The 12,393-nt window shown below is 46.3% G+C and overlaps 1 protein-coding gene across 11 annotated transcripts in view; it reads right to left on the minus strand.

Annotated features, from left to right (window-relative positions):
* The window catches only part of LOC101831457 (zinc finger protein 60-like), a 68,527-nt gene that overhangs the window by 51,056 nt on the left and 5,078 nt on the right, over positions 1 to 12,393 (minus strand). For 2 of the 11 annotated variants that reach the window (XM_040734216.1, XM_040734215.1), the window contains exon 1: positions 142 to 1,362. In XM_040734216.1, coding sequence (XP_040590150.1) covers positions 142 to 174 — 33 coding nt within the window. In that variant the 5' untranslated portion in view covers positions 175 to 1,362. Of the gene's footprint in view, positions 1 to 141; positions 1,363 to 4,738; positions 5,045 to 5,075; positions 7,615 to 7,646; positions 7,993 to 11,788; positions 12,035 to 12,393 lie in introns of those variants that run through there. The other 9 variants (XM_040734205.1, XM_040734207.1, XM_040734206.1 and 6 more) reach the window with 9 other exon arrangements.

Raw genomic sequence — 12,393 nt, forward strand, 5'->3', positions numbered from 1 at the left:
GACAGACAGGAAGTGCTCTGACCTTTTAACCCTCACTGAGAGGGACGGGGCAGCTTGGGTCCTGGGGAAGCTTCACGAGAGAAAGACAGCAGAGTCACCTAACCTCAAAGTCACCCTATGTAAAGAGAGAACGTAACTTACACAGACCATGTCTTGAGAACCAGAGCTGGCCATTCTTCTTCAGGGTCCTCCCCTGGGGGACAAAAAGACAGTCTTCATTGGGTTGTCACTTGATGTTCCCAGGCTGACTCGGGTCAGCATGGCTCACTGACCACGTTTATTTCCAGGCATCCGCACTCACACACTCCTGTCCACCGCTCACAGCCACCCACTCACAAACAGAAGCAGACAGGAGTCCACACAAGCGACTCTGTCCCAACCCAGACAAGCCACTGACAAGGACTCAGTGCGGACATGCAGAGCACAGGCACGCCTGCCTAGAAGTCCCCAGAAGATGCCAGCAGAGGGGACCCCACGTTCCTTCTGACAGGCAGCTAGCCCCCGACCTTAAGCAGATCTTCCCACCGGAATCCCACCCTCAGGGCTGACAGGGAGACGGCAACTGAACGGTAACTCCTCTGAACACTCAGGGCTGAGTGAGGCACAGCGAGGCTGGGGTCTGCAGCTGCAATCCTCAGGCAGTGTTCAGCATTCTGTACCCGCTTTTAGTAAATGGAGTCGTACACCATGGAACACCCTCTGACTGCCTTCGCTCGTCTATGATTATGGCTCAGGTTGTATTTACTAAACAATGAATTTTATTTTGTTTTGTTTATTGAGACAGGGTTTCTCTGTTAGTCCTGGCTGTTCTAGAACTCACACCACACACCAGACTCGCCTGGAACTCAGAGATCCACATTCCCCTGCCTCTAAAGTATTAGTTACAAAACATGCTGTCACAGGAGGTACAATTGATTTCCCTCTTTCCATGATTTCCAAAATATAAGAATATTTTGTACAATACAATGTCAAATTCACTCCCCGTGTCCTAAGCCTGAGTCTAGAGCTGGGTTTCATCACCTCAGCACACTGACATCATTAATCTGGGTTGGGGTGTATGTCAGGACTCTCATGGGCTCTGTACAACGCTCCGCATCATCCAATCTCTACTCACAGGATCTGAGTAGCACACGCATCTCAGAACTCCCTGAGATATTATCCTGTGGAGCAGCCATCACCAAACAGGGAGCCAGTGCTCCAGCCATTGAGTCTAATCTAAGCCTTGCTTCACTCAACTATGGGGTTATTTGTTTCATTGGTTTTTGCTAGAGTCATACATATTTTCTTTTTCTTTTCTTTTCTTTAATTTTTTTTTTTGTTGGTTTTCCGAGACAGGGTTTCTCTGTGGCATTGGAGGCTGTCCTGGAACTAGCTCTTATAGACCATGCTGGTCTTGAACTCACAGAGAGTCCCCTGCCTGGGATTAAAGATGTGTGCCACCAACACCTGGCTTCTTTTGTTTCCTTCCTTCCTTCCCTCCTGCCTCTGCATACACCAAGTTACCCTGCCTTTCAGGGATGCCCATCTCCACCTCCCGGCGTGCAATAGGTGGGCTGGGATTAGAGACATGCACAACAGCATCTGGCACTGCATAGATTCATGCTTGCAATCACTGTACCGACTGAGCCATCACCCAGCCACATTTACACATTTCTCTGATAGCTCAGTGTGTGACCTCATGACGTTTATGACTGCCTTTACTTCATGAAGTTTGTGATGCCAGACGTCAGAGATAAAATGCAGAAATTCTTTTAGATGTGGGCGCATAGGTCAACATTGCCAGCACTGGGACAACAGCAGCAAGACGGTTCTTCAAAGTCCCAGGACAAGCCGGGCATTGGTGGTGCACACCTTTAATCCCCGTATTCGGGAAGCAGAGGCAGGTGGATCTCTGTGAGTTCAAGGACAGCCTGGTCTACAGAGCGAGTTCTAGGACAGTCTCCAAAGCCACAGAGAAACCCTGTCTCAAAAAATGAAAAAAACAAAGTCCCAGGACAGCCTGGCCCACATGGGTTCCCCACTAGTCTCTGCAATCAGTGGTGCTGACCAAATTCAATTTTAACACCCACTAGAATGACGCTAGATCTTCAATCACACCACATGCAAAAGTCAACTGAAAACAGATTAAAATTTAAAGTCTTAAACTGATACTAATAATAAAAAGAGGAACACCTCCAAGACACTGGCGTTTGGAGGGTTACTGTAAAAACACAAGCAACAATGGACAAACGGGATTCCAACCCTTACACAGCAGAGGAAACAGTCAGGAGGGAGAGTCTAGACAATGCAGAGATATTAGCAAACGACACATCTGACAAGTAGTTAACATCTAAACTCCTCCAGCACAGTGACTTTATAAGGAATAAAGAAAATTCAGTGACAAGCACACATGGTAATTAAGAGGCAGGCAAAGACAGAAATAGACATAGCACACAGGGAACATCACTGTGCCCTATTAGAGGTGCATGAAAAATAAGCATCAGATAGAAACGCATTAAAATCACAACGGGAGGCCTCCTCCGGCCTCATAAGAGTGTCAATCACCAGGGGGCTGGAGAGATAGATGGCCCAGTATTTTTAGAGTACCTTATGCTCTTGTGGAGGACCCATGCTCGATTCCCAGCAGCCACATGGTGACTCACAAGCATCCCTAATTTCAGTATCAGGGAATTTCACACCCTCTTCTGGCCTCCTCGGACACCAGGCATGCACATGGTACAAATGCCTCTTTTAAAAGTGTCCATTATCAGAAAGGAAACACAGTGCAGAGAACATGGGGGAAAAAGAACATTCCTGGAGGAAATGCGAATTAATACAGTCATTGTTGGAAACAATACAAATTGAACTGTCACATGGCCCACTACTGAGAAGAGACACAAAGGTAATCAAATCAGGACCATACAGAGACATTTACACTTCCACGTTTACTCCAGTACTATTTACATAGCTGTGATATGTAACCCCAACAAGAGATGAACGGACAAAGCAAATCGAGAATGAGGTTCAAAGCACAGTGCAATAATGTCCAACCAGTACCAATACTCGGATGAACATGTAGAAAATGAGCTAAAGACGAAGACAGATGCTGAGGCAGGAGAGATAGCTCAGAGGCTGAGAGCTGGGTCAGCTCTTCCAGAGGTCAGGAGTTCAGTGTCCCCCCCCCCCCGCAGCTCACAATGCCGGTTACTGCAGCTCCAGTAGACCCTCTACATACGGCCTCTGAGGGCACCAGTGCCCGTGTACACATAGCCACACACAGAGAATTTAAATAAAAACAGGCAATTTTTACACAAAAAGACAAACACCCAGGATCTCCATGCAGAATCTGAAGATGCTACCTCACAGGAACAAGTAAAAGGTGGGTAAGGGGGTTATGAGTGTCTGAGGCTGGACGTGCAGCATCGCGGTTGACAGTGGGAGACGGGGATCTGTAATGGACTTGGGAGACGCTGATCAAGGGCTGCACGACTTCAGCTACACAACACGAGTTCTATATATATCATAAAACTCGGTGACTATGAGTAAGGGTTTTGAAAAGATTCAGAGAGTAGCCATTAAGTGTATTCACTACAAAAATGTGACAGGTAGGTTTATTCATCCCAAAGGACATAACGACTCCAACTTATCATGGTGTAAACAATATAAAAAATTCATCTAAAAATTAACAACAACAAAAAACAACCCTGCTCTATGTTAGTACATTTCTTTCCCTTGTTACTGTTTTTGAGATAGGGTCTCACTATGTAGCGGAGATAGCCTGGAACTTACTGTGTAGACTAAAGTGACCATGAACATATAGAAATCTTTCTGTGTCTGCCTCCTGGTGCTGATATCAAAATGTACATCATAAATCCTACCCTTTTAAAGTCCTTTTCTTAAAAATACAACCAGTAAGCACATTATTTCTAACCCTCTCTTGTACTACAGAAAACTAAAGAGAATGAACCCCAAATGACCACACAAAGCAACAACTAAAACACATCAGGCCGTTACTATACGGCTGGCACTGCACTAACAAAACCGTCACTCTAAGGAGCATGACAGGGCTACAGAGCTAGAAGGGGACAGAACCAAGATTCCAACCAGACACCACAGATCCACATCCCCACGTCCAACCACAGCATTGCACACCCGTTTCCACACAGACACCCTGAAAATCACCAGCCCTCAAAGATGTCAAATTCTGTGCTGTCATTCTCTCATTCTGGAAATCCTTGAAAGTGAACAGAAATGTCTACCACCTCCATGCTTCCCCTGCTTCCAAAGGAAGAGACCTTTAAAAATCAAAGGCTAAGTGATGTGTGATGACAAAAAAAATAGTAACCGATTTAACAAATCACACCTGGGAAGCCCTAAGGGTAACCTCTGGAGGTCCCTACCTCTAACACCTTGGGGAAACGGACTGATTGTAGAGAGAAGGCGTCAGGATCTCTGAAACGATTCTATGAATATTGAGTGGAAAGGGGGAGACAATGCAAACACAAGGATGGAGACACCGATTTACGCATTCCACCTTCACGTACCGACAACGCTATTCTAACACTACAACCTCGTTTCTCAAACACAAAGAAGGAGCCAGCTCACTCTTGAATCTTGGGTGTACAGCAATGATGCTCGCACTCCGCTCCAAGCCCTCCCTCCTTTTGAACAATGGCGGACTCGGGGAGCCTGAGCGAGCTCTCGTGAGACCCCAGACCACACACCCCAGCGCACTCCCTTCCCTTCCCGCGACACTCACGGTGCCCACAGCTCTGAGAAAGTTACGGACGCAACAAGTAGCCGCCCTCCTGGGCGACCCTGGGGGCGCTGGCGGCCTCCAGTGCTCGGCCCGAGCTCAAGTGTGGAGCTCAGGGAAAGCTTCCCCCAGACTCCGTCCCTGAGCTCTCGCTCCTGAAGCCTGGTCCCCTGCTTCAGCCCCGTGACGGCGAGGAAGCGGGAGCGGAGAGCGACGAGCGCGGGGACACCGGCACCGGAGAGCTCGAGACGCGCACGAGTGCGCACGCACACACCACCCTCAAGCACACCAACATACAGTCACACACACACCACCCTCGTGCACACACGTATGCACGCACAGACACAACTACCGTCCACACTCAGCACTCTGGCTCCGGCCTCACTCAGTGGAGAATTACGCCAAACAGAAATGTCTTCTTCCAACTAGAAAGATGAACTTCCACTTTAGCGGCCCAGGCTGCCGGAATTGGATGGTCGGCTTTCGGCGCAGGCGCCCCAGGGAAATACAGTCCCGGTGTCTAAGACTCCAGGTCGTCTAGCGCTCTTCTGCCATCAGAGAAATCGCAGCGTGCAACCTGGCCAGCCCGTCTGGGAGCTGCCCCAGAGGCTTGTGGGAGTTCCCACAGGGGTGCACGCTTAAAAGGTGCCCTGGTTCTTCCGTGTTCTGCAGGTAATTTATAATCTCTCCTATGGAGTGTACAGACGAGCTTTAATTTAAGTGCAGAACTGGAATAAAATCAGATCGAGACATAACTGATTTGATTACACTTTGCCTGAGACCCACTGCAGAAGGATTCCTCCTCGCTGTGTAATAATGGTAGGGACTGTGATAAATTTGAAAAGACTGAACTAAAAAATTGGCTTGTTTTAATCGTGGAGAGGAAGGGCAGTTTACATCAGATTTCTATTCTGGACACAATCAGGGTTCAGTTGAAATTCAAAATCACTTTTGTTGTTTCATGTATTTACAGAAAACTGTCACGATAATAGACGATCCTAGGAATACCACTAATCATATTAAATGATCTAAACCTAAACTATGAAGTATAGATTGTTAGGTTAGATTTGAAATTAAGCAGACCCAACCATGTGCTAACCATAAAAATATGTTAAAGGTTAAGTACCATTTTCATAGTCAAAAAAAGACTTAGGTCAATTTTAAAATCGAGGTAGAAGGGGATAAAGGCAGCAATTCACCTAGTGGAAATAAACTTGGCTGGGCATGGGTGCACATGCCTTTCATTCCCAGCAATGGGGAGGCACAGTCAGGTGGACTGTAGGGTAAAAGGCCCAGGCAGAGAAACTAACCAATCCCTGAGCACAAAATCTAGCACCCTGGATCTGAAACCTGAGCCAATGAATGAAAACACCCAAGCTCTGAAACCTGAGCCAGTGAAAGAAACATTTTATCCCTAAACCCAGAATCCAAGAAAAACATCCTGACTTTGAAACCAGAGCCAAAGAAACACACTTTGGCCCTGGGACCAGAGCTAGTGAAAGAAATATGTCCTGGCCCCAAAACTATAACCAGAAAGTTAAACAACGTCAGTGAAAGGAACACAGTTTGACCCTCAGTCCAGATCCAACTCTGCTCCTGATCAAGTGAAACAGGAATCCACCACTCCCTGAACAGGAACCCAACCAATCCCTGAGCAGAAAGTCTAACCAATCCCTGAGCAGGAAACCAACCAATCGTTGAGCATCCTGATTCTGAAACCAGAGCCAGTGAAAGAAACACACCCTGGATATGAAACCTGAGTCAGTGAAAGAAGCACTTTATCCCTGGGCCCAGAACCAAAGAAACATCCAAACTCTGAAAACAGAGGCAAAGAAACACACTTTGGCTCTAGAACCAGAGAGTCAGTGAAAGGAATATCCCTTGGCCCTGAAGATAGAGCCAAAAAGCTAAAAGGACCAGTGAAGGAAATAGTTTGGCCCTGAAACCAGAGCCAACTCTGCTAACCAATCCCAGAGCAGGAAAACTCCCTGGGAAGGCTCTGTCCCTAAGAAGCCCTCTACTCTACCTGTTGAGTTCCTGGCATTGCTTTCCCACCCTGGCAGAGGCAGCCACTCTTCTGGACTCCTCCTTCCCAAAGAGTCGTGGGTGAAGATCGTCATTCACCAGTGCAGAATAGAAGAACCTTGCTGAGATGTCATTAGGGAACTGAGCAGAAAATCCTGGCAGAGACGTTCCCTGCTAGGGAGGGGGGCAAGAGCTGGAGGAGACTGCTGCACTTCTGTGGGGGCTTCCTTTTAGCAGAGTGAAGCTGAAGAGATAGCATCTGCCCAGCAGAATGGAAGCCATAGGGGGTGGGGGACGCAGGTATATCTGCTCTCATTAGGAGAAGGGAGGATTGCTATGTCCTGAGGGGAGACCATCCCCCGCCTCGCCCCAGTTTCAGGTATGTACGGCCCAACTTTGAGATACAGAAATGAACTTGCTAAGGTGTAAATAGGAAGACAATAACTGCTCCATCCTTAGAGGCTGGATCCCTTGTATAAAGTCATTCCTAAGGTGCCTCTGAGTTTTCCTTCCAGGGACCCATGTGAATCCAACACCAGAACTGCAGCATTAATCCTTTGTGGTCCAGGGTCCATGTTAAAATGTCTTCTCCCTTCTTCCCCGTTACATCGGTATATGTGTGGCAGAACTGTACTATGGTGCACAAAGGGGTTTCTCAGTTTGGAAGGTTGCTGAAGAGGCACATTTAGTCCTACCACTTGTATGTGCCTACCATTCATGTCAGGGCCTCAGTAACATTACTGTTGTCCAGATAAGTTAACCCATAGGTAGATCAGCAGGCAGCAGAACCAGGGAAATACCTAGGTTAAAGGTTTTGGGTATTAGACCAGTTCCAGTCCTTGTAATTCATCCACAGGGAACCACGAAGTTGGCCTGGCCTACCTACCTTGAGAGGCATGTGTCACGGGTTTTCAGGTTAGAGTCCATGGCTCCTGGGGCACTCTGTGGCTTTCAGTTCCTGAGAGAATGATGTACTTGCTCAGGCAGTGAAGCATTAGGCTGCTTTGCATTGCTCTGGAGGTTCCCTTGGAATCATTGGTCTTTGATGTTAACCTTCTGTACCCTGTAAAGTTTCCAACCATCACTGTATACTGGCAACTACAACTGTATTGATCCTGACAATCACCACTGTTTTGTTTCTGATAAGCACTTAAATCTGGTTCCTCTCAACAATCAATAAATGGGACCTCCTGGAACTGAAAAACTTCTGTAAGGAAAAGGACACTGTCAATAAGAAAAAACACATCCCAAGAGAATGGGAAAAGATCTTCACCAACCGCACATCTGGTAGAGGGCAGATCTCCAAAATATATAAAGAACTCAAGAAACTAGACACCAAAATACCAAATAATCCAATTACAATGGGGTACAGATCGAAACAAAGAATTCTCAACAGAAGCATTTTAAATGACTAAAAGGCATTTAATTAATTGCTCAACATCCTTAGCCATCTGGGAAATGTGAATCAAAATGACTTTAGATACCATTTTATACCTATCAGAATGGCTAAGATCAAAAACACTGATGACACCGGGCGTTGGTGGCGCACGCCTTTAATCCCAGCACTCGGGAGGCAGAGGCAGGCGGATCTCTGTAAGTTCCAGGCCAGGCTGGACCGACAGCCTCCAAAACAGAGAAACCCTGTCTCGTAAGAGCAAAAACAAACAAACAAACAAACAAACAAAACACTGATGACATCTTATGCTGGAGAGGATGTGGAGAAAGGGGAACACTCTTCCATTGCTGGTGGGAGTGTAAACTTGTACAGCCACTTTGGAAATCAGTATGGCGGATTCTCAGAAAATTGGGAATCAGTCTACCTCAAGGCCCAGCAAACCACTCTTGGGCATATACTCATACCACAAGGACATTTGCTCAGCTATGTTCATAGCAGCATTATTTTTAAGAGCCAGAACATGGAAACAACCTAGATGTTCATCAGTCTAAGAATGAAGAAAGAAATTGTGGTTCATTTACACAATAGAGTATTACTCAGGAGTAAAAAACACTGACATCTTGAAATTTGCAGGCAAATGGATGAAACTAGAAAAAAAAATCTTCCATGAGGTAACTCAGATCCAGAAAGGCAGACATGGTATGTATTCTCTCATACTTGGATATTAGATGTAAAGCAAAGATAACCAGGTTACAATCCACAACCCCAGACAAGATGGGTAAAAAGGGGCACCGTAAGAGGGACACACATGGAGGCGCCTGGATAAACTGGGAGGGGCAGAAGAGAGGGGATGGGGATGAGAACAGGAGAGATCAAGAAGACCAATTTGGGGGAGGGACAGAGCAAGAGAGCAATGAGAGATATCTTGATAGAGAGAGCCATTATGGAGTTAGGGAGAAACCTGATGCTCGAGAAATTCTCAGGAATCCACAAGGATTACCCTGCTAACACTCCTAGCAATAGTGGAGAGGCTGTCAGAACGGACCTTCCCCTTTAAGCCAGTTAGTGACTACCCTAATTGTCATCACAGAACCAACATCCACTAACGGATGGAAGCAGATGCAGTGACCACAGTGGGCTGAGCTCCTGGAGTTCAGTTGAAGAGGGGGAGGAGGGATCATATGAGCAAGGTGGGTCAACCACAATGGGAAAACCACAGACAGCTGACCAGAGCTAGAGGGAGCTCATGGGCTATGGACTGACAGCTGGGGAACCTGCATGACACCAAAATACACCCTCTAAATGTGGGTGACAGTCTTGTGACTTGATCTGTTGGGGGACCCTGTCAGTGGCACCAGGACCTATCTCTGGGGCATGAACTGGCTTTTTTGGAAGTCACCCCCTGTGGTGGAATACATTGCTCATCCTTGATACAAGGAGGAGGGGCTTGGTTCTGCCTCAATTTGGTATGGCAGACTTGGTTGACTCCCCAAGGAAGGCCTTACCCCCTCTGAGGAATGGATGGGATGGGAAGGGTTGGAGTTGGGGGCTGGAGAAGGAGAGGGAAGAGGACCTAGAGTTGGTATGTAAAATGAAAAATACTATTTTTAAATAAAAAAATCTGGTTGCCCTCAATAAAATTGTCAGAGTCTCAGTCTTACTATGGCCTCTCCAACTGGCCTAGTTTAATTCCTGGTCCAGTAAGTAAGCATGACACTTACAGTCCTCTAATGTTAATTTGGGATGTAAAGTCACAATGAGTTTTGTCAGTCAAGAGGCTGACAGTCTAGTTGGTTCCTATCCCCATGTTGTATGGGGACTGGGGGGGGGGGTTAGTTAGGATTTCTATTGCTGTGAAGAGACACAATGACCCCAATTCTTCTAAAATTGGGATGGCTCACCACAGTTTGATAAATTCAGTCCATTAGCACCATGTCAGGGAGAATGGTGGAGTGTGGGCAGACATGGAACTGGAGTAGTAGTAGCTGAGAGTTCTACATTTTACAAGCAAAAGGAAGCCAACTGAGACACTGGGTGGCATCCTGAGCATAGGAAGTCTAAATGCCCACCCACTATGACATACTTGCGCCAACAAGACCATACCCAATCCAACAAAGCTGCACCTCCTAATAGTGTCACTCCCTGTGAGATTATGGGGGACAGTGACATTCGAACTAGCAGGGGGTCTAAGCATGACAAGCAATCCTGACCGATTTGTGGCTGGGAATGAGCAACTACATAGTGGGTCTTGCCAAGAGTATAAAACAGGCATGAGAATTCTGCAGATTCCTAGAGAGTGGGAATCAGGACTGTGACTTGGAATGTGTGAAGCGAGGCAGTTTCTTTAGAGGGGAGAATTGGTTGGGGCTTTAGTATGGGTAGGAAATCTTTGTTAGACCCCATAGATCTGGGGACCAAGAAGAGGGAGCAGTTTAGTCTAGACAGTAAATCTATCCCGTGTCCATTCTTGTGTCATAAAGTCTGAGTACCAGGTGTCCCCTGTTTCCCACATTCCAGAATTTTTTTGATGTTGGCAGTGGAATACAGCAACTCATAGGGGACAACAAATAACCTCTGGGATGTCCAAGATTTTCCCTTTGCTTTTAAGGTCCTTTTCCCCATCAATGAGAAGCCCTTTTTGTTGTTTTTAACGAAATCTCAATCATTTGATTTTACCAGCATAGACTTGGTAGTCAGATGCTGGAGTGAAAACCTGCTAGCTCAGAGAGGCAGGGAAAACACCCCACTGACTTTCCTATTATACTGGCAAAACCTGCCACAGCTCTTAGATAGGTGACTCACCCTGTAACTACAATGTCCAATAATTAGAACTTGTATGTCACAAAGATATTTTTATGGCCCCCACAGTTTTGGTTTAAGTCCCTTTTGTAATATTTTTCTTTTCACAAACACGTTTTGCAATGTCTGGAACTGCTTGGGCTGGAACCAAACTCAGAGCTGTCTTTAAATTCTCAAACGTCCTTTGTTTACACTCAGTCCACATTAGGAGCCAGTATCCCTTTTTGCTGGTGTATAGAGGACTTGCTATTTCCCAAAACCCTGGAATCCTAGAGGCAGCAATACCTAGCCACATCTGGTGACTCTTGAACCTGTCTATTAGTCTTTGGAGTTGGGATATGAAGGATGGCAGCATTCCTACTCTGAAACAGGCGCCTTTGGCCTCCCTTCATCAGGTACCCTCTGATGTACAAAAGGGCTTTCTGAGGTGACATGGTAGCCCCTGGTCTAGAACTCCCATAATCCCTCAGTGGACCTTTTATGACCTATTGTAGTTTAGAAGTTAGGAGGAGGTCATCTATATAAGAGTATGGTACCAGGAGGGCAAGAGGTCAGCATGTAGTGTCTCATCAAACAGGGTTGGAATTTTTTTTTTTTTTTGAGACAGGGTTTCTCTGTATTGTTTTGGAGGCTGTCCTGGAACTCGCTCTGTAGACCAAGCATGCCTCGAACTCAGAGATCCGCCTGCCTCTACCTCCCGAGTGCTGGGATTAAAGGCGTGTGCCACAGAGTTGGAAACATTTTAAATCGTTGGGTCAACCTAGTCCAGGTAAGTTGCCATCTATAGCCTCCCTTGGATCCCTCCATTTAAAAACAAATATAGGTTTACTCACCTCTGCCAATGGGAGGCTAAAGAATGCATCTTTCAGGTCAAGCTTTTTCTCTGGAGGAATCAGACTCATGGTAGTGTATCGGTTTGGGTCCATGAGGTGGGTGGTTTCTATGCTCTCTTACTCATTTTCCTCAGATGTTGAATGAGGTCCTACATTTCTTCACAGACAGGACAGGGGTATTCCAAACCCATCTTTTCAAGCCAGGAATTATGAACTGCAATCTCACTTTTTTGTTTCCAGGTTCATTGGTATTGCTTAATCTGGCCAGGGATTGGGCCAGTCCTGGGAAGCTGTTTTCTGCCCTCACCTCCAGGAATCATTGTTGTCAATCTGAAAGACAGTCCAGCTGTACCTTTGATGGGAGCAAGACTTTCAGCTAGGAGACATTCTGACAGAGGTCAAGACATGAAAATATTGCTGGGTATCTATCGCCTTTGTCTCATCAACAGAGAAATTTACCCATTACTGAATTTTGTACTAGGCAAATATCTTCACCATGATGAACTTGGAATATAGCAACTTCTCCCAAAGGGACCATTCACATGAAAGTGTCATTCCAGATAAGTGTTATTAAATAGGAGACTTTTCCAGATGAGGCCATAACA

Source organism: Mesocricetus auratus, unplaced genomic scaffold, assembly GCF_017639785.1.
Source record: "Mesocricetus auratus isolate SY011 unplaced genomic scaffold, BCM_Maur_2.0 Super-Scaffold_100038, whole genome shotgun sequence".
Lineage (NCBI taxonomy): Eukaryota > Metazoa > Chordata > Mammalia > Rodentia > Cricetidae > Mesocricetus > Mesocricetus auratus.